This window comes from Macaca mulatta, chromosome 1, assembly GCF_049350105.2.
Source record: "Macaca mulatta isolate MMU2019108-1 chromosome 1, T2T-MMU8v2.0, whole genome shotgun sequence".
Classification (NCBI taxonomy): domain Eukaryota; kingdom Metazoa; phylum Chordata; class Mammalia; order Primates; family Cercopithecidae; genus Macaca; species Macaca mulatta.
Genome location: NC_133406.1, coordinates 132,154,096 through 132,176,470, shown reverse-complemented (window position 1 = coordinate 132,176,470; position 22,375 = coordinate 132,154,096). Strand labels below are relative to the sequence as shown.

The 22,375-nt window shown below is 44.9% G+C and overlaps 1 protein-coding gene across 1 annotated transcript; it reads right to left on the bottom strand.

The window, feature by feature from the left end:
• Positions 1-463: 463 nt before the first annotated feature.
• LOC694928 (NBPF family member NBPF4) lies at positions 464-20,505 on the bottom strand. The gene is given in 14 exon segments (XM_077952261.1): positions 464-545; positions 3,490-3,704; positions 5,752-5,988; positions 8,999-9,171; positions 9,913-9,964; positions 10,986-11,155; positions 11,976-12,027; positions 13,004-13,143; positions 14,002-14,053; positions 15,533-15,744; positions 16,596-16,656; positions 17,711-17,925; positions 18,788-18,887; positions 20,301-20,505. Coding segments are annotated over 13 exon segments (1,848 nt in total). The 5' UTR covers positions 20,479-20,505; the 3' UTR covers positions 464-545; positions 3,490-3,498.
• Between the last annotated feature and the right edge of the window lie 1,870 nt (positions 20,506-22,375).

Genomic DNA, 22,375 nt, shown 5'->3' with positions numbered 1-22,375 from the left:
GCCCAAAATGTCTCTTCTCCTTTTTGTTGTGTTCTTGGTGGTGACATGGACTGTTTGAAGGAGACAGGTCAGTTGTCCTGTTCAATGTTCTACATTCTGCAGTTGTCTGAGGGTTACCTCCTATGAAACTCAGGCTAAGCGTTTTCAGCAAGAACATGGCATTGTTCATACTCTGCCCTGGCAGAGTTCCGGCTGACGTGCTGTCTCCTGCCAGCGGCTCCTGACTCCTGTTCTCTACACGATGGGAATTGAGAGGAGCAGGGCTAAGGCCTGTGAATGTTGTTTGTCCATCTGGGCATTGGTCTCCCTAGGCATTGATTACAATTGGAGGGGGATGAACTGTGACTTCTCAAATCAAAGGAGCGTAATGGGTTGAAATAATCAAGAGTATTCTGTGTCTAAAATTCAATCCTCAGTGAAGGACCCCTGCAGTATTGTGTTTGGACTTGAACTTGCTTTGCTGTTTTTGTTTTTTTCATCAAGTGTAAAAGCTACTTTTTGTGACATCCTTTCTTCCTTTGCATCCTTCCAGTAGTATTTGGTATCTGTAGGGGCGAGAGAGAAAAACTCAAATGAGCATTTTTGTCAGGTCCTCCCCGTGGTTGAGTCTGGAGAGACTTCTAAGTAGTGATATCTCAGGGGCAAACGGATCTCCTGCTGGGAGGATGAGCTGAAAGGTGAGCCCTGGGCTGGCTGAAGGGGGAAGCGCCATCCACAAGTGAGAACAAAACATTCCTGAACTTCCCTGAGCTTCCAGTCAGCCTTGGGTGCAGGATATAAGGACCGCACCTATGCACAACCAGCAGCGGGGAACATCAGCCCCTTTCCTCCTGATCCCCTCTGTCTGGAGCAGAGTGATGGCTTTTCCTCCATGTGAGGATGTGCTCAGCATCAATGATGCCTGCCAAGAAACAGAGGGGAGCAGAAGGAGAGAACCTTCTGCAGAGAAACCCACCCCTTTACAACTCCCTGTCCTAGTCTTCTAGGGAGGAACGTGAAGGCCCTGGGAAGAACCCTGGGTGTGAGAAGCAGCAGAAACCTCAGACAATATCCACGTCCAGTTCCATCTTTTACAACAGAGGAGTGGTGATGCCACAGAGGTAAGATTGAGCTAAGGCCACATGACTTGCTATTGACAACCCAGGAATCAGAATCCACCCACTAAGACCCTTTCAATAAAGATTGGAGAAAGTGAGAGGAAAGGCTCCAATCTGGACGTCTCAACAGTCATGAGAGGAGGTTGGGTCACCTTGGCAACTGCAGGAATAAGATTTTACAAATAAATATGATGTTGCTGCTGCTTCTTTGGTTGGTTAAAAAGAAAAAAAAAAGATAATTATAAGTATTTGTCCAAAGGGGATCAGGAAAGAAAGGAAATTTTTAAAAAGAGACTCAAAATGGAGTTAGTAAAGAGAGAGTGGGGACTGTAACCACGGCCTAACTTATTTTCTCTAATGCCCTGAAGTTGATTCCACATCTGGTTCCACCTTAAGGCATCTCTGGAAATATTCTCAATATCTAGAACAAGAAAACTCTGAAGTACAAAGTGAAACGGATTAGTGTGTGTTTTACTACATTCTCCTCTACCACTTACTGTTTTCCTCAAGTACATTTTGGGAAAGGTTTCTTTTTAATATTTTATGCCAGTGTGAAGAGAGGCATTAAGAAGTATTCATATAAAATCTCTTGCAGAATTTCAGTCTTGGTTTGTTATTGTATTCTCTTCAGGAAAGTGAGACCAATGAGTTCTCTTTGGGGATTTTGTGGAAGGACAATAACTGACCAAAAGTAAAATTTTCACATTGCAGTGGTGATTCCATGAGTGGGCTATAAAATGGGTGTGGGGAAATGTAAACTGGAAGTTTTCTTTTAAAATGCAAAAGAAAATACTAAATTCCACTATATGTAATGTGGGAGGTATTATTTCTGTAAATTAGGTGTTAATATAATGACTATTTCTTATCTTTTATTCAAAACTGAGCAAGTATGCTTCAAGCAGAGGCTAAAAGTCTAATCTATTAATTTTCTTGTTTTTCCTATTGATTTTTTCTATGCTATACAAACAGTACTATTGGGAGGGGAATACAGATCCCATCAAAGACTGATGGATACTCAGCCTTTTCTGTGGAGTAGCCACACGTATGTGACACTTCCATGTTGGTAAGCTGAGGTCATAGTAGACCAGAGGTCCTTGTCACCTTTAGCCACATATTAGAATCACATGGGAGCATTTTAAAACTACGGATGCTCAAACCACACCCCAGGCCATGTAAGTGAGAATCCTGAGGTGTGAGTTGAAGGGATTCATCTTAACTGAAATCTCACCAGGTGCTTATTAAATGGCAGCAGGAATGTAGAGATACTAAATGGACCAGCCCAATTTCCCATCATTTTCTTCCCTTTCCCCATTTCTCTCATGATTGGCTTTGTTCCCAGTGGTTCCATGGATTGTAGCCTTCTCCCTGACAATTTCAGTTCAATCTCTCTCTTATCAACAGGGCTGGGCCAAAGAAAAGATTGTCCTGTAGACAGATTCCTGTCTGTCATCTTGCGTATGCATAAAGCTGGTCCTGGAGTCACTTTTCTCAAAGTTAATTCATAAAATGCTCTCTCATATACACTGGCCTCAAGATGTATCTGACTTGCATTTTAGACCCTTCACTGGACTTGTAGAAGTAGAAATGAGAATAAAAAGGAGAGAGGTTGCAATGATGAACCTCATGATGTATGCAGTTTTGAAGTCCTGCCCTCTGCATGTACTTTTGGAGTGATGTCCCTTTAGAATGTCATAAATGTTCTCCAGTTAACGTCAGCTCAAGCGAGTCCATGAGGTGAGAACACTGAGACCCTGGCAACCCCACCCATGTTGGCACTAGGCTGCACATCTGGGGCTGAAGACAAACCTGACTCCAGGCCAGTGGGGAACTCCCGCCTGTGACCCTGGTTCTAATTTAGTTTCCTAAGTGGGGCTCTTTGTGCTTAGTTTTAACACTTCCCATTCAGAGGAACAAGTGATGATTAAGAGTTGACTTGGTTGGGTTGCTCAAAGAAGATTCAAGGGGAAAATCGATGTGTAAATGATGTATTAAAGCAATGATTTCTGCAGAAAGAGGCAATGGAGTTGGGGATGCAGGGAGGAAAGCTAAATTTCCCAAGAGAGTGTGTGATTCCAGGCAAACGTCCTTGTGTTCAGCAGCTTAACCTATGCACTTGGATGAGGACAAGGAGGCCTGGCTCTCCTGTGGCCATGAGAGGGACTCTCAAGACATTAAAGAAGGAATAGAGCAGAGTTCAGAGAGCAAAGAGGACATGGGGGTAGAAAGGGCTTGTCAGGGTGGGAACCCAGGGGACACAGAGGTAACACCAGACAGAGGTTACAGCTGCTGTTGGAGAGAACAAATGGAAGAGAAAAAGCAGTGGGAGAATGAGGTGTCACCATACACAGAGAAATAAGAAGTGAGTGCAGCTATCAGCCATAGATGTGATTACCTCTGCACCCTAAGCTTGCAGGCCAGGGAATCTGCATGCCAGTCTCCACTTGCTGAGTGGTAGTTTTCTTTTGATGATCTTTGGTTTCGGGACACTGGAGGCATGAATCTGGCCAATGACTTGACACCCTTGTGTGCTGTCTGCTGAGCCTTTAAGTGCATCATCTTCCAGCTGGGGAGGGTTCTTCATCCCCAGGGAGGGCTCCAAAATGAGCTCTGAAAATAAAACCACAGCCAATGGGATCCACTGGCACCCATGATCTTACTGTGACTTTCTTTTCCACCCAGAGGACATTAAATCAAGAAAGGGGCCTTGGACAAGAAAGTCCAAAGAGTGAGGGGAAGCCAATAGAGTCACTTTAATGTTTTCTTTTTGTTTATCTTTCCTACATTGCTCAGTAATGACAAGATTGCCAGGAGCCACAGGCACTGCCAATTCACAGCAATATTCAAGAAACACAAGATTAAGAAACACAAATAGCTTCCAGGTAGATAAGGCAAAGGCAAGGATATAAAACTCTATGTAGGCTACACTTTGGGGAGAGCTGAGATTATAAAAATCAAAGTTAAATCAGAGCTGTGTTCAAACAGGAGATGGGAATGGAAGGGCCTGGCAGGGTGGCAGCCCATGTGGCACCGAGGTGAGATCAGACAGAGGTGACAGCAGCTAATGAGAGAAAAGAACCAGGAAGACTAAACCTAGAGAATTTATAAAAGTTGCATCATTATACGATCTGCTACATATATATACACCCTATATAGCATACACACCAGATATACATAATCACACATAATAGGACAAATGATATAAATGCATATATCTGTACATGTTAATTTAGAGAAAAAATATTATATAGGGATTTGGTAGAGATTGAATGTAACAGTATCATCACTATTCAGGTCCATTGAAATGGGAAAAAAAATAGCAACATGAGAAGAATGAGAAAGAAAAGGTGTGGGAGAAACAAATGACCTGGTAGACAGCAGGGAGAAATCACCAGGTGAAGGAAAATATTAATGAAACAAAAGGCATTCACTCTGTCCTCTTACCTGGTGCCTGGTTCAGGCTCTGGACTGCAGGGAAAGTGAGCAACAGGGAGTGTGTCTGAGCCAGTGGGGTGAGTCTTGGCTGGGGGTGTGAGAATCCACAGAGAAGCAAAGGAGAGTCCAGTGGGAAGAAATCAGTTTAAATAAGTTTTCACGGCACGTGTCAGGGACTGCGTATCCCCCGACACTCCCTGAGCGCCTTCCATGTGTCCTCTCCTCGGACCCAAATGGTGCTCGTTATCTCACCCAACCCTCCCTCCTCTTGAGGACAGGGGTCCCCTCATTCCTCAGCGAGGGCATCGCCTGACAGATGAGCACCAGGCAGCCCCAGGGGCTCCAGGAGGAGATACTGAGTGGGAAGAGAGTGAGAATGAACACGACCCAGGGTTTTAAGGAAATCTGAGCACAAGTGGATCCCTGTGAGACAGAAACTGAGGACATGGCCATGGACATGAGTGGAGAATTTGAACTAAATGGAATTTCATAAAAGATACTAATGTGAACACTTTCCATGTGAAAGTTGCCCTTTTATTTCCAAAAAAAAAAAAAGCAGAAGAAAAAGAGGAAGCTGGACATGTCAGGAGACTGAGTGTGGGCCGAGGATTTACACTGTTACTCAATGTGCCTCATAGGTTGTTAGTGAAAGTGCCCGATAGGGGAAAATTGGCTTCATGAGGGATGGGGAAGGACAGGACGAAAACTGGCAGAAGAGTCTGTGTGAGAAAGGAGAGGAGGAGGGGCCCTAGAAAGCAGAGATCTTCATAACTGCTCTATCTCAGAGGAGACATCATCCGTGAAGTCACTTTCTAAGTGTAAATTGAGCAGAAAGATAAAAGGATTAGATAACACCTATTCATAGGTTTATGGGGCAATTCTTATGGAATCAGACCCTTCAGAAATTATAATAATAAATATTCCCAACAATGATTGCAGGTAGATATTATTTTTCAGGTATCTCAGATGAGGGAACAGAGATGTAAATAGCAAAAAGACAAAAACCTTGGCCAAAGTCAACAAGCAGAAAGTGGCAAACCCAGAACCTGAGAGCAGATTTGGTTCTAAGCCCCAGACCTTTGCTCATCTCACTGGGTTGGAGCATCATGAATTTCAACTTGACCCTGAGGAAGCACAGAGTGGTCCCATTCTCTCCTGCACCCACAGCACCGTGACCACCAACACCTGGAAGAGAGCTTCATGACTCTGTTTCTTTCCCTACCTTGGAAGGGCCGGTGGTTCCCAGAATCAGCATTGGCTGAGAAGCTGTAGGTGGTGGAGGAAAGGCCCCGCCTGGCCAAGCCGTTCCCACAGTGGAACCCTTGATCCAGCTGTAGTCGCAGACATTTGGGCACTAGGGTGCTTGGTTCCAGCTGTGCCTGTGAAGCCTGCACCTCTGACAGGTGGTGGCTCAAGTCTCCACTCCAAGTCCCTTGGGGACAGGCCACCTTGGTGGGAGCTGAAAGGAGAAGGGGCTTCAGTAGAAACAATCTGAGTTTTCCCTTTGTTAAGCATGCCCAGAACACGCATCCCTGATGTCCCTGCTTTCAGTAAAGCCACCCAGTGACCACGCCACACAGACAGACATGTCAGTGCAGGCGACGTCACCTTTCCTGTCTGTGTCTGGGTGCACCGACACAGCAGGGGCCCAGGCTGGGGTGTCCCTGAAGTGAAAAACCTCTGCTTCAGTCCAGTGGGCTTTGGATCGTCTAACAAGACCATCTCGATTATTCTGTTATTATTCATCTCTTTCCTGTGCCTAGAGGGAAAGTTCTAGAGAGCCCTCAGAGCACAGGAGAGGAGGAGCTGTTTTTCTCCATACACAGGGCTGTAAGAACAGGCCAAGAGTTAGAGCTGCGAAGCTTTGAGAAAGAACCACGAGAAAGGGGGCTGGGATGCTGCAGACCAAACACTAAGTGAGGCAAAATTTCTGGGTTCTGGGGCATTTTGAATTTCCCATTGCCTATAATGGTTTGACCCCCTGCCCACACATATCCATCCTATTGCCATATAGTGGGTGTCAGCAGACAGAGGCAATGTAGGAGAGGAACCAGTCCCTTCCCGGAAATTCAGGGGCCACAAGAGCCACAGATCAGCATGTGCGGTTCCTTAGGAAGGCAACAGAGGACATGATCCTCACATTACCCACTGCTCCAGTGGCGTTCGGGTGGCACCCCTTAAACAGATTATTTCCATTTCCACAGGGAAAGGAATACACATTCTGAGTGGACTAAGAAAAGACTTCCAATGACCTCATGCAAGTCCAGGTCAGGCTCAGGATGGGGACGGGGCCTGCAGGGCCGGATCCACGTTGCTGTGGGCTCCTGTCTCTCCTCCCCTCTCCACATCCTCATTCTCTGCAAGGTTTTCTAAGTTTTCTTAAATATGCCTCAGTGACCTCAGCTCCAACATGGAGATGCCACTGCCCACTCACAAGTGTCCCTTGAGCCCTGAATGGGTTATAGCAGGACAGAGCTTGCTTGCAAAGGGGCAGGGCATACAGCAGGTGCAAGGACAGTGTGTATTTTAATTGTCTCATGAATCACTGTGATCCTAGAAAAGCATTTGCTATTTTGAAACTCAAATGCAAAATGGGAAAGGTGATGGTCCCAGTATGAAAGGCACTTACTGACCAAAATAGAATAGAGGCCAACATTTTTGTTGCTAGTTTCTTTCTTTGTGTGTGTGTGCCTGTGAGTATGTGTGTGTGTGTGTGTGTGTGTTTGTGACACAGGGTCTCACTTTGTTGCTCAGGCTGGAGTGCAGTGGTGAAATCGTGGCTCACTGCAGCCTCAACTAACCAGGCTCAGGTGATCCTTCCACCTCAGCCACCCAAGAAGCTGGGACTACAGGTGTGTACCACCATGCCCCACTAATTTTTTCTGTGGAGACAGGGTTTCACCATGTTACCCATGCTGGTCTCAAACTCCTGAGCTCAGGCGATCCATCTCCTTGGCCTCCCAAAGTGCTGGAATTACAGGCGTGAATCACCACACCTGACATTTTTGTTAATTTCATTACATCATAATTCAATATACTGAGGGGCAGCACAGAGTTACTTGCTCTTACTAGAAGACAATGTAATGGGTAAAACCCCCAAAAATCTACATGAAATTCCCAGAATAGAGGTTAAAAAAAAGAGAGAGAATGAGCAAGAAGAAATGAAAACTGGATTTTGTTTTTACACGTCCTGTGAAGCTGCTATCTCAAGGGGCACTTGCTCAGAGAAAGGCCTTTTGGGACATAATGGGGACAGGAACCACTCTGCTTTGCTCATCGGTTACGCCAGAACCTCATGAGGGACACTAGTTGTGGATGGTTTTCATGAGAATATAGCACTGAGCCCAAAACTTGATTGAAACTAGAAACCCACATGTGGAGAAAACCACTGGAGCTCTGCAGAGGATGCAAGCCTGGCCACACACAAAGGAAGGGATGCTGGACTGCGTCAGTGGAGGGAAGACCCCCTCGGAGGAAGTAGAGCCGCAGTCCCCAACCTTTTTGGCACCAGGGTCTGGTTTCATGGAAGACAGTTTTTCAGGGACCAGGGTAGGGAGAATGGTTTTGGGATGATTCAGGCACATTATATTTACTGTGCACTTTATTTTTATAAATATTACATTGTAATATATAATGAAACAATTATACAACTCACCATAATGTAGAATCAGTGGGAACCCTAAGCTCATTTTCCTGCAACTAGGTGGTCTCATCTGGGGGTGACAGTCACTGGGAGCCAGTGACAGATCATCAGGCATTAGACTCTCATAAGGAAAGCACAATCCAGATTCCTGGCATGTGCACTTCACAATAGGATTCGAGCTCCTGTGAGAATCTAATGCCCCTGCTGATCTGACAGGAGGTGGAATCCAGGCTGAAAAGCTCTCCCACCGTTCACCTCCTGCTCTGCGGCCCAGTTCCTAACAGGTCATGGACCCATAATGGCCCATGGCCCTATGGCTGGGGATCCCTGAAGAAGAGAAACTAGCTTGGGACACAGGAATCATGAAACAGGCCTCCAAATAATTGGGAAAAACTCCCAGCATATGTGGATGGCCAGAGAAGAGATAAGGGCATGTAGTTAGCAACATAATTTCAGAAAAGACAGATGCCCTATCTTAAAGAAGGAGGTCTGTTATATAAATTTCTCCAAGAGAGCTACTATGGCCAAGAGTTTGCAATAAGCCCTCATCACACCCCTCTCTGGCCTGTTTTGACAGCCACAGCCTGCTCTTGTGAGAAGGATCCAGGTGACAAAGGAGGCACTTGGAACAGGAGAAGAGGATGCTTTACCCAGTGGATGTCTGTCCTTAAAACTGGATCCAAGAGCCAAATTCAAAACAGGCTCAGTGTCTAGGGCCTGCCTGCAGAGGTGGTCTGTCTGAGTTGCACAAGTTGCAGAAACAAAACATACAGAGGCTGCCTGGGAGGACAGCGAAGGTTTGTGACCTCCAGGCTGGAGTACTCACAGGCTATACCCAGAGGAGTGCAGGCAAGTTGATCCTCCAGTGAGGACAAGGTGCTGCTATAAGGCTGGTGGCAGTCAGATAGGTCACGGTCAACTAAAGGAGTCAAGTAAACTTCATCCACGGAGTCCTCTGGGATTTCCTCCTCCTTTACCTCTGGCAGCTCCTGGCTGAGCCTGGAGTAAAGAAGACAGAAGATAAACACCAGAGAGAACCAAGACCACTGCGCCCAGCTGGTTCTATAGGGAGGGCCTCAGGAAGGCCCAGAGGAAGCAAAGTACAGTCCCCTCAGAGAGATACAACCATGCTTCCATGTCTGAAGCAGGAGACAGAGTGTGACGGGCTCTCAGTGCACTGGGCAGGCAATGATCTGGGGAGAAGGAGATGGAGTGATCCCTGTGGGAAACTGCCAGGACACAGTGCATTGGGTACTTTTGCATACATTTTGTTGAAATTAGCATCAGTAGCCAAATGAATACAGACTCTTGAGTCTTCCCAGACAGAGTTCCTGTATCCTCAACATCTCTTGCTCTCAACATTGTAGAATGACAGAGTTATTTTCATTCACTTTCGTGCTGTCAAATACTTGTAAACATGGTAATGCCAAAGAGGCAGACATCAGATGTGCAGCTCAACTTCACTTAAGCAAAAAGGACAGAAAAGGGAACTGAAGAAAATGTCTGTGATTGATCAGTTCAATAGAATCAACTGAATGCAGATTAGTAGAAATGAAAGGAATTAATAAGGAAGAAATACAAATACAGGTGTACAATGAAAAGAGTCAACCTTATGAATACGGCTATTTCATGGTTGGCTGAACAGATGGAACAGGTATATTCTGCACACTCTGACTTTCCCTGCATCTGAGACTCCTCATATCAACACTGAATTAACTGTCCATGATTCCTCAGAGTTACCTGGGGCACGGTGGGTCTTGATCTTCTAGCTCCTCTTGATCCTTTTCAGTTTCTGCAAATAAATTCAGACAGAGACAGACACATTAAGCAGGTTCTCCTACACACACAAACAATCCACTGTGCAGTCCTAACATAGGAACATCAGCTTCCTCAGTGGGAGAACAGGACCATGTGAGAGAAACATTCCAGGAGGCCTGAGGTCCTGTCATGAGAGAGATGCCTTGGTTTTCTTCCCTGAGCCTAGGAATGAAATCTCCCTGTTCTGGTAGATCATTATCCCAACATCAACCGTCCTGATTTTGTGCAAATAGTTATGCAATTTTTTCACACCAATTCAAGGCAAACACCCCAACTGCTTTCTAGAGGGAAAACTACACTATTCAGCCTTCAGTCATCAAATACCCACATTGTTCAAGGTTGCAAGGATTTTAGACACTGAAATTAGAATGAAGGAGAGAACGTACAGACCCTGCAATCAAAATGAAACTTTGGTACTACAAAGAGACATTGGTTGTTTGTGACATCTAGGAGTGACAAGGCCCAGTCTTGTTTCTAGAAACGTAACAAAAGCAAATGTACTGCTCACCTAAAACAGGCTAACATCAGAGACACAGACAATGAGACTAGGTTCTTTGAAATGTGGGTAATATCTTTACCAAAACATAGACAAAGATGTCACAGGCCTTGGGCAGGGGTAGAATCTCATAGGACTTGGTTGGGGAAAGAAATTTGTAAGGAACACAATAGGTGGCAAGATGAATCTTATTCAGATTAAGAGGCCTGACAGATACCTGTTGGGCACGTGCTACGTAGGTTGGTGTGAATTTGTCAATGTCGTGGCGGTGGCCCAGGGTGACACAGGCATGGTCTGAGATGAGGAGGAGAGCAAAGCTCACTGACCCACCCCATGTCTGTGCTTCCAACTTGATTTTCGATTCTGATGCAAATCATCCTATTTCTGTGAGTCCTGCTCACACTAATGACACGTCTCTGTCCAGCCAGGGGTGAAAGGAATTCAAACTCTACCTGGGATACCAATTGGAGATTTATCGTGTTCACAATGGGGTACTCACTGTCTACAAGAGCCAAGCTGACTTACTTTTCTTCAAAACAGTACAAAGTGCTCCAATAGGGGTGGTAGGAGTGACGTAGGTCAGAAAGGATGGAAGGAGTCAAGCAACATCCATCCAGTGACTCCTGGGGTACTTCATGCTTGTCCCCCCTCAGCGGTCCCCTGCTGAGCCTGTAAGGTAGGAAGGAGTAAGGATTAATCCAAGGAGTTTCAGAGCCCTGCTGGATTCACGTGAGGCAGGAGGGAGTGATGGCAGAAAACAAATGGGGCAGCCCATTAAATAGTTCAATATTCTTCTCTTCTTGGTGGGTCACAGTGTGGTTGCCATGGGGTAGGTTGCAATACAGAGAGAGGGAAAGAGAGAAGAGAGGGAGAGAAGCAACAGGAACTCAGCGAAGTGGCCAGATCACGATTTTCTGAGGAAGGAGACTGAGTGTCTCTGTATGGTACAGTCGTGACTCACTGAATATCATGTTCCATAATTATGGCTTCATTACTTTCTTTTAAATGGTATTAAATTTTATGTGTAGTGACCAAGTAAACATAGCATTTGAGGCATAATAATGTTCTCAAAATCTCATGCCATCAAGTCCTTCTTCTCTCATTACTATGTGTGGTATAATAATAATTTTTTTCTACCTAATTTCCTTGCCTTGAAATGCTTAGCACTGTGTTAATGCAAAGCCAGCAGAAAGCAGATATGAATCTCAGGCTGGTTGAAAACATAAGAAGTTAGCTGCTTTACGGAAATCTCTGGGACTGTTTAGTTGTTCAGAAGATCAACTGGTTTTATGTACTGAACCTGAGAAGTTAATGCAAAATGGCCAACGATGCAAGTATCACAATGAAAATGTAAAACATGGTTAGAAAGGATTATTTCTGGTTGGATGAAGGGATTAATTTGGTATATTTAGGACTTTGCGGGTTTCTGTGGATATGAGTTCCAAAGGTATCACCCCTGAATTGACAGCCCCTGATTTTTTTTAATTACCTGGGATCAACTGTTTCTTTTCCTTTCACCTCTTCAAGATTATTTTGCTTTTCTGCAAGGAAATTAAGAAAAGACCAGTCACATGAACTTTATCCCATTCAAACGGGCACAACCTTGTGTGCAAACCTACCTAGGGGTATAAATAAACTCGGTGTGATAACAGGCTATTGTGAGAGAAATTTTCCAGGAGGCCTCAGGGTGAGCCTTGTGAGAAGTCACTAGGTTTGCTTTCCTGAGCCATGGACCAAATCTCCCTGATATGACAGGTCATCATCACAGTCCCTTCTGTCCTGAGTCACAGCAAAATGTTAACCATATCCTATTTACTGACAGATCCCGGAAATCTACTTAAATGTTTCCTAGCAGGTTACTGCAGTATTCAGTATGTTTCCATCTGATAACATGTTTTCGGTGTTTTTGTAGAATGTACATTTAGAAGGATAGATTAAATCAAATGATTCTCTAATGCTACATGGAAACATAGGCCTTTCATGAGGCAGGGAGTTCCAGGGCCCAGCCTTCTTTCAGAAACATACAACATCTAATAGTGGTGTCATGTTCTGGTACTCAGAGACCTCTTAGCTAAGACAAGCCTGCTAAAAGGGGAGGGAGTCTAGCCTGAGAGAAGTGAACGAGGGTAATGACAGGATATACATAAGGCTGCCAGTGGCCTTGGACAGGCAGAGAAACTCAGGTTGTTTGGGAGGGAAAATTAGAAGATTTCATGTGAGGTGACAGATGAAATCTAAATCAGGAGGACTGGTGGATACATCCTGCACCCAGGCTGCAGAGGTGGGTATGAATTTTTCAGGTCAACCTTGGGTACAGTGATTTGCCAATGGGGCAAAGATGAAAGACAATGTGTGGTTTTGGAGGAGGATGGAGCACAACTCTGACTCCTAGGATGCCTTCCTACAAACTTAATCCTAAAGCCTGGTTCTAACCGGTATATAAGCATCGTGTCTTCCTGAAGGTATGACATCTATCATTATGGACAGATTGTGGGGTGCAAAGAATATGGAGTCTACCTAAGAAGCCAAGTGGCGTTTCATCCTGTTTGGAATTGGAGTAATCCCTGGCAACATCCTGAGCAGAGCAAACTTTCTCTTCATCCAGCGCCAAGAAAGTGACTTCATGATGCAGGTAAGAGTTGGATATATCATGGTGTCTAGAATGAGAAAAATCACATTCCTCTGTTAAGTCCTGCAGGACTCCCTTCTCTTCAGACTCCTGCAGCTTCCTGATGAGCCAGGTAGGATAGGAACGACAGCAGATTAGATCAAGACAGACTCAGCACCACAGCACGTCATGTGATTTCATGGGACACAAAGGGAGTGGCCACAGAGAGCAAAGGGGGCATCTCCTCCAAGAGAGAAAACCCATCCTTCTAAATGTGGGGTGGATGTGATTGTCCTGGGGACAGAGCAACGCGAGCAGCAGGTGCTCAGTGCACTTGCCACAAACGAGCTGCTGCAGGAGACCCAGACTCTCCCTGTAAACTAGCCGCATGACTTGCCTCCGAGAGATCTAACATGGGGCTTCACTTCCTTCACAAAAATTGTGTTGACATTTACATGCAGCATCCAAGTGACCAGAGCTCTTGGGGCATTCCAGACACACAGATGCTGCTTTATGGTCCCCCTTTTTCAATATTTTGACATCATATGAAATTTTTATTTTTAATTTTCTCTCTTGCAACTAAGTAGTTGCCAACATGCTGACACAAAACACACAGAAATCATATATGCATCTCACTCTGGATTAACCACATGGGAGACCACAGGTGAGATCAGGAAATCCCTGAGTTTAGTCAGTTCACCTGGCTCAACTGATTGTCAGTTCCCATGCTTGAGAGAGATTAAGAAATTGAAAGCTATTCAAGTACCACAATAAAGAAGACAACATTGTTAAAGGAGTAATTTGCAGTTGGATGAATGGAGGAGACAATTCGTCGCTTCCTATTTTCCCTGGATCCCTGGTGTCCAGGTGTCACTATTGAACTAACAATCCACGAATCCACAGTTACCTGGGGAGCACTGGTGCTTTCCCCTCCTCTTCCTCATGATCATTCTGATTTTCTGTAAACAAATTCAGAAGAGCAGGTCACAGTAAGGAAATCACACTTCACACAAGTCGAAATCAGTGTCCAGTGATAGCACAAGAACATAAATATCCTCAGTGTAAGAATGTGACATTTTGTCAGGAAGGTTCTAAGGTGCCCTACATTAAGTGATGTCAGAAGTAGATGAGCCTTCTTTCCATACCCATGAAACAAAATCTCCCTCGTCTGGCAGATCATAATCACCTCTCCTCTGACCTAAGTCTGTGCCAACAGTTAAACAAAACTTGTCTCACAAGAATTCAAAAATGGCCCTTACTACCCTCCAGAAGTGTTGTTGCAATACCGATTTATCTCATCATATATCATGGTCAATGAATGGTTAGAGAAATTTATATAGGAGACTGAACTGATGGATAAATTCTAACAACCCTTGCATAAAAAAGAGTCTGCGATGCTACACAGAAACATTGGCCACTCATGGGGTGAAGAACTCAGGGCTCAGCCTTGTTTAGGGAAACTTATAAGCAAGATAAAGGTAGAGGTGTTTATGTCCTGCTTTCAAGGTGACTGCTTAACTGGGACAAGCTGACCTAAAGGAGACCCAGCCTCGGTCTGAGAACAGTGAATCCAGAGAAACAACAGCTCCAAATACACAGGCAAGACTGTCAGTGGCCTGTGACAGGCATAGAAACTCCATGGACATTGTTCAGGGACACTAATCATTATTGCATGTGACAAGAGACATAGGAACCGAGCCAGGAGGCCTGACAGCTACCTCCTGTACACAGATGGCTATGACTTTGTCACACCTGCCTGTGGTCCAACATGCTGACATTGGGGCCAGGAAGACAAAGTGATGCCATGGGCCAAGGAGGAGAGGAAAGGTCTCTGACTCTCAGATAACTGTGTGCAATATTCCATCATAGTTCCTTCCTTCCTTCCTTCCTTCCTTCCTTCCTTCCTTCCTTCCTTCCTTCCTTTCTTTTCTTTCTTTCCTTCCTTCCTTCTTTCCTTCCTTCCTTCCTTCCTTCCTTCCTTCCTTCCTTCCTTCCTTCCTTCCTTCCTTCCTTCTCTGTTTCTCTGTCTTTCTTTATTTTTCTTTTTTTCGAGACACGGCCTCTGTCTGTCACTCAGGCTGGAGTGCAGTGGTGCAATTATGGCTCACTGCAGTCTCTGCCTCCTGGGTTCAGGTGACTCCCCCGTCAGCCACCGAGGTAGTTCCAGTGGCAGGCACGTACCACCATGCCTGGCTAATTTTTCATATTCTGTGTAAAGATGGGTTTCACTACATTTCCCAAGCTGCTCTTGAATTCCTGAACTTAAGTGACCCACCCACCTAGGCCTCGCAAAGTGCTGAGATTACAGGTATGAGCCATTGCACCCAGCTCTGTCTTAGTTTGTAAATCAAACCAATATGTATGTACGCAGCCTGTCCTCAGAATTGATCTTCCTCAGCCTAGACAGAGGCAGGAGGGACAAAGAATAGAGAGGCTACCTGGGAGAATGTTTAGAGCTTCCTTCTCTTCATCATGAGAGGGTTCATTCTCTACAACCAGAGCAGAGTCGACTTTGTCTTCCTCAGATGTGATTTTGGTGCTCCTGTGAGGCTGGTTGGAGTCAGATGGGTCGTGACTCTTTGAACAAGTGACAGCACATTCCTCCAGTGAGTCCTGAGGGACTTCCTTTCCTTCAGCCATCTGCACCTCCCTGATGTGCCCGGTGGGATAGAAATGACAGAAGATCAAACCAAAAGGCATTGGACCCCAGGAAGTCCTACTGGTTTTGACAGCAGGCATAAGAGAGTGGTCTCAGAAAGCAAAGGGGAGTTTCCCTTTAAGAAGGAACAGACAATCCTCTCCTCTCTGCAACAGAGCAGAGAAAATCAGAGAGGAAACAGCAACTAGAGATCATTGCACTGCGTAGATAGGAGCTGAGGACGGAGACTCGGCTCTCTCTGTATGGTACAGTCTTGAGAGCACACACAGACTAAAAACAGCTGCCACACAGTGTGTCTAACCTGGGTTGTAGTTAACACATGGTGGCCACGGGAATACAGGCCTTTGAGCCATTGTAGACTCCAGAGATGGTGTGCCTTCTATTTTTTTTTTAAATTTTAATATTGTGCTGTGAAATGTAAACTTTTTGTCTAGGTGCTTTTCTTTGTGTTCAACTTTGCTAGGTACTTCCTAATTCCTCTGCTTGTTGCCTCTCTGCTATTTATCTTTCCTTAAAAGAACATAAAGACAACCGTGTAGAAAGCAGCTTTGCACCTCCTCCTGGCTTTCACTGCAGAGGAGAACATGTCTCCTTTGTGTGTGCAGGAAGTCCCTTGGGCTGTGAGTTCATCTAGGGTCATGCTTAGAGGTACCATGAAGACAATGGACAAGCATGTTAACAGGGCTATTTCCTTGCTGGGTCAGTGGATGGAATCAGTGGACTCTGCAGCTTTATTTATCCTGCATCTGGAATCTGTGACTACCTTCACCCGCCTTGGGTTCTTTCTGAGACCCTTTTCATGTTTTACCACCCATTACTTGCTCCTGATTATACAGTGTTACCTGGGGGCAGGTGATTCCTGTACTTTCTCAATCTCCTCATCTTTCTCATCTTCATCCTCATCTTCATCATTCTCTGCAAATACAGAAGTGTCCATTCAGATATTTCCCACTTCACCTATGCAAGCACAGTGAGCCCTATGTGCACGGAGACATGAACATCTATATGTATGAGTCTGCATTGTACTGAAAGCTCTCATGTTTTATCTTTAAGAAAATGCCCTGGAATGGTTTCCTGATGCATGAGGCAATGCGTTTCTGATCTGCAGGGTCACCATCAAGATGTGGCCAAATATTGAAAAGATCTTTTCCTCTTCATATCACTGAAGACTTGTCCAGCCTCTCTCTGAACTTCAGCAGCTGTCTCCCCAATCCTGCCACACATCTGATTCCCAGGCACAGGCTCTGTGTCCTGTCACAGCTCGCATTTAGAACCTGTATCTTTCTCTTACAATAGGACAAACAGCCTTGTCCCACAATACTCCGTACATCAGGGACTTCATGGGCCCTCCAGGTGTCTTACACTTCGTTATTTAGGGACGTTGTCTCCATGGGGAGTGCTCCAGCCTCAACCACTTCCTACCACCAAATGCCAGCACTTCAAGTGCCTTCTCCAACAGCACACAGCGAGGGGCTTTATCTCATGTGAAATAGAGTCATAAGTGTTCCCATATTTGAATGCCAGAGACAATTTGTTTGCCTTTACAGATTTAGAGACAGAAACCTAGGAAGGATAAATTAATCAGTTGGTCACAGTTGCTAAAGACATTGCTGAAGACAGAGCCTGGGAACCTTCACTCTTAGGCTGGGCTCTTTTCACTCTAATAAGCTGCCTCCTGTCACAGCCTCCTTCCTGTCCTTTAAAACTGGATGAATGCTGCCTCTTGCTCCAAAGACCATGTTCCATCAAGAAAGGAGGAGACCTTTGCAATACTGTGACCTCCAGCCCAATGGGTTTCCCATCTCTGTTTTTACACAGGAAGTTCTGGTCATGTCACGCCCACAGATGTTTACTGGAAAGATAAACTACCCATAAAATTGTCATTGTGGAGGTGTGGAGGTATGGGGACTTCCATAAGCCTAGATCTGTGTGTCATCAGGGCCCGTGGCCACCTCACCTGGGTTCAGCTTCTGGAGAAGGCGCTCTGCCAGCCGGCGCCCCTCAGCCAGTTGCTCTCGGAGATCCTGACCCTGGGACTTGTCAAGGTCATCAGGAGTGAGGAGGGCCTTGAAATGCTGATTCAGTGAGCGGGAGGCATCTCTCCCTTCCTGTAACTTCTCCCGTAACTGGGTCAGCTCTCGTGCCTGAGAGTGAACCAGGGCTTTATATTGCCTAAGGTGAGATAGTAGAGAACATTTAATAATGGAAAGGGATGAGTGATCAGTTCTAATACTGCAACAGAGGTTTCTGTGAGAATGTCCTCAAGGAGCCTTCCAAGCAGAAGGTCAGCACATATTTGGGGAAATGCCTTTGGCCAAGAGAAAAATAAAATAAAATATATATATATTTTTTAAGTTATACATATGTATATATTTTTAAAGGCTTCCTCTACATAAGAGAGTGCTCCTGTAAGATCCTCCATGATGTTCCATTCATCTTTCTTTTCTGTAAACAAAAGCCGGTGTCTTCCTAGATCGGTTCCAAAAGGATGTCCTTTCAGTTCTTCACTTTGGCCATGGACATTTCTATATGGAAATTCACACAGTGCATCTTGCAGTGACTTGAACTAAAGCCATGCACAGAAATGTGACCAGGTGCAAATGGGGTGAATTGGAAAGATGTAGCAAGAAAAAAAGGACAGGGTCAAGAAGGCAACATTGATTGAACGAATGACATGCGGCAGTCAGGAGGTGATTCTAACTAAGAGTAAATGGGGTGGTGATCACACACCATTTGAGTGTGCTAAATGCTGCTGGGTGGTTCACTTTCTTTTAATTAACTTTGGTTATGCAAATTTCACCTCAACAATGCCTTGTTTTAAAAAGAGAAAACAAGGTTCAAGAAACAACTGCAACCCATAACTTACTAAGATGACTGTTCTCTATTTTATAAATATTTGTGTGACATATGCCTGCCATGTAAATGCCTGCCCTTGTCCTGGCCCAGCTTAGCTCTTAGTTCTCCCAGCTGAGTTGCTGCACTTCAGAGATTCACACCCCTGCCCATCTGCCTGCCCCCAACGGGGCCTACTCACCCGAGCTCCTCAGCTTGTCTGAGCTTCTCTGCCAGCTTCTCCACGAACTGCTGTTCATCCCTCAGCACAGAGTCTATGATGTCTTTGTACTCTTCACACTCTGAGAAAAGACAGACACACCTGCCTCAGTGCAAGGCTGAACAAGCTGCTGGGATCACTGCCTACAGGGCAGGCAGCAGCATCCATCCCAAGGACGAAAGCAGCCCCAGTACCAGGCTCTAGGCAGGCATTTCCACATCTTTAGTTATCAACCTCCCAACTTTCTGGCATCTGATACTCTTCAACTTAGAGATGGGGACAAAAAAACTCAAGGGCACATCAAGTAACTTGACAAGATGATTCACCTGGAACAAGGCAGAGTCAGAATTCACAGCCCCTGAGGTCTGACTCTGAATCTTGGGACACTTTCCCAAGCCTTGCAGCCTCTCCTGTAAAACACTGCGCTGGGGCATGAAGTAATAATATCCTGCACAGTCGGAAAGACCCTTAGCACTATGGGACTCATGGTTTCCCTGGTACTGGAAATTTTAAGCACAAGTATGTCAAATATGTAAAATATCGTATCTGAATATAACTGCATAAAATATGAGGCATAACACCCTGAGGCTTTAGTGGAAATATGCCCAAATACTAATAAACTTTGAATTAAGTTAGACCCAGTAGAATGAAGAACTAATAGAGAGTGTTTTCTCTGTGCCAAGAACTGTTCTAGGAGATTGAGAAGAAATGGATCATGTAAGTCATTGCGGCAGTTTTCTGAGGTACGTATTACTGTACAACCCATGTACAGATGAGGAAACCTAGGCACTGAGAAGATAGGCAACTTGGATGGAGCCCAGGAGCCCAGGGTCCCTGCTCTGTACACTACACTGCTACCTCCACAATGTCTTATGTGCCAGCTTTCTTCCTCTTTAGGAATGAGAGCCTGTGCCCCAGGAAGCAGGACTTCCCTCTCACCATGGTACTCCTTGCTCTTGATGCTGTCACTTATGGCTGCCGCAGTTACTATTAGGAGTAGTCTCCTCTTTAAACTCCTTAGTGCGGGTGCTGTGTACTGTCACTATGTTTCCCCCAGGGTGCCCAGAATAGAGCTTTGCCTACTGGGCCTCAAAGAAGTTTGAAGTGAGTGGAAGTTCATTAGTCCCAGATGTTTAGACCAACAGACTAGATGTTACCTGTCTGCAGCATCTTACATGGTACAGAGAGGATTCTCATAAACATGATTTAGCCTCTTGCTGAGAAGAACAGGTGGTTCTGTGCCTGTGTCAGCAGTCAATATGTTGGATTTTAACTCTCCTCTCACCTCACACCAGACTGCAAATGTGGAAAAGTTGCTAAATACTTTGTGCCTGTGTTTTCCATCCTTAACACCATGAAGTTAAAAAACCCATTTCTATTTTCCTAGAAGTATGGGAAGGATGACATTAATTTTGATGAAGAGACCGTTCAGTTTCTCAGAGAGAAGACAGGTGGTCATTCATCACTTTCGTGATGGTGAATCTATAGAACTTACTGTATTTCTTCAGCTGGTTGGCCAGGGAGTAGGCAGTAGCTTGAGTTATAAGGAATTTCTCTTTGAGGTCTCGGAACTGCTGATTGCTCTCTGCCAGCTGGGAGCGCAATTCCTGGTTGATTTCTAGGATGTTCATCTCTGCCCTCTCACTGGACAAAGGGTCGGTAGATACCACCATGCTGATGTTTGTGGCAGAAGAGGTAGAGTCAGGGACTGGGGAGAAGAAACCCAAACACATGATGGGTCAAAAACTAGTGAAATCAGTTAGGTTTCATCAGGACTGAGAGATGACAATAACTGCAATTGTTAACTTACAGTTGAGAAAAACTTGATCAACACCCACAACACTTTAGAGTCCTTAACCACAAAAACAGGGTCCAGGATGCCTGAGCTCAGAGGTGAAGGCACTGCCTAAAGCTCCGACTCTGACAAGAGTGAGGGAGGTAGCAGCCAGCGTGCCAGGTAACGGTCTGCAGTTGCAATAACAGAATTAGAAGGTGGGGGTGCCATGGAATCTTAGGAGCCCTGTATTCCAATTGCCCAGCCTGTGCTGAAACACTTGGCTCCCTGGTCTCACCTGAGGGTCACTGATGGGGACCATTTCTTTAGCAGTCACTCTCAGTATTAGTGCACCCTTGTGACAATGCTATAGGCCCACCTCTTTCCCAATACATCTAAGCCTATTCCTCATTGCTCATCTCTTGTGTGTATAAAATCATCAAGGTAGAGATAGTTTCCCATAAGGTTGTTTTCTTACTGGTAGTCACAAAGTCACCCCGTCTTCTTTTTAAGGTAAAATGATCTCAATGCTTTTCTGCAAGTGAAAGATACCAAATTTTAGACTGCTATGGTATCCTTTGGGTCTTCTGCAGTTTTTTTCTGTGCCTACTGAAAATGAGTGAATAATTTATTTTTAAAAAATATTTTCTATCCTTTCTCAGTATTCTTGATGCATCCCATTGTTATGTTGGTTTCTTTTCTCTTACTGGGGAAGCATCTTGTCCTTTCACTACACTTAAGACCAGTTTCACATCCCTACATCCATAGCTCTTCCTCTATGCGTGGATTGGTTTGCTTTTTTAATGTCACTGAACACTTCGTTTCATACTTATCACTTACAAAGATCATTCTGGTTCCACAAGAGTTCTTTTCAAGGTGTCAAGTGATGAAAATCATTTGTATATATCCCCTGAAAGCATGTGTGACCATGTATCTTGGGAAGTCTTGTAAACCTGTAACTATTTTCATTTAGTTTTCCCATATATTGAAAAGAACAGGGCCATGAACACTTCTTATGGAACACTGTTGGATATATGTATACATTTTGATTTGCTCTAAACCACTGATGTGTGGTTGCATTCCAGTAACAGAACCTGGCAAGATCAAGCTCATGGTCAGAGGTGGTTGGTGATCCTCAGTGTTCCTGTGCAATAGAAGGTGAGTTTGAGATGAGAGGGATGAGTAGGGGAGCGTGATCCCCTGAACCACCTCCTCACTTTCTCAGCTTTCATCCCCACCTAGATTTTGTGATGCTAGAACTTGGGAGATTGTCCTGTAGCCCAAGTCTCCTAAGTTTGGCTGCTGGACTTGCCTGAGTTGAGGTGTGATAAGTGTGACCACGGGCTACTCAGCATTCATGTGGAAGTGAAGGGAGGAGGACTGGATCAATCCCATTGTAAAGCGTGCCTCTCAGCAGCCTGCACCATCCTCCAACTACACTGTGTAATGACAGTGCTTTGAGAGGTAGCAAAGGCTGTAAATAAATCTATTTTCTGGTGTGTGTGAGACCTGATATTATATGGGAGGAGGAAAAATTTGCAAAATTTCTTCATTTTAAAAATGGTGAAACTGCAGATCAGAAAGATCAGAAAGTTATATGGCTTACTTGAGGTCACACAGGGATGAGTCTTGAGCATTGTCAATAAAAGCAATCACATTTATTCAGTGATTATGCACAGAATCCATAGAATTCAGTGAATATTCATATAATTATGAATAATATTAATCGACCAATTTGTACCAGGCATTTTCCCCAAAACTGCACATATTTAGACTTTGTATTTTCATCATAATCC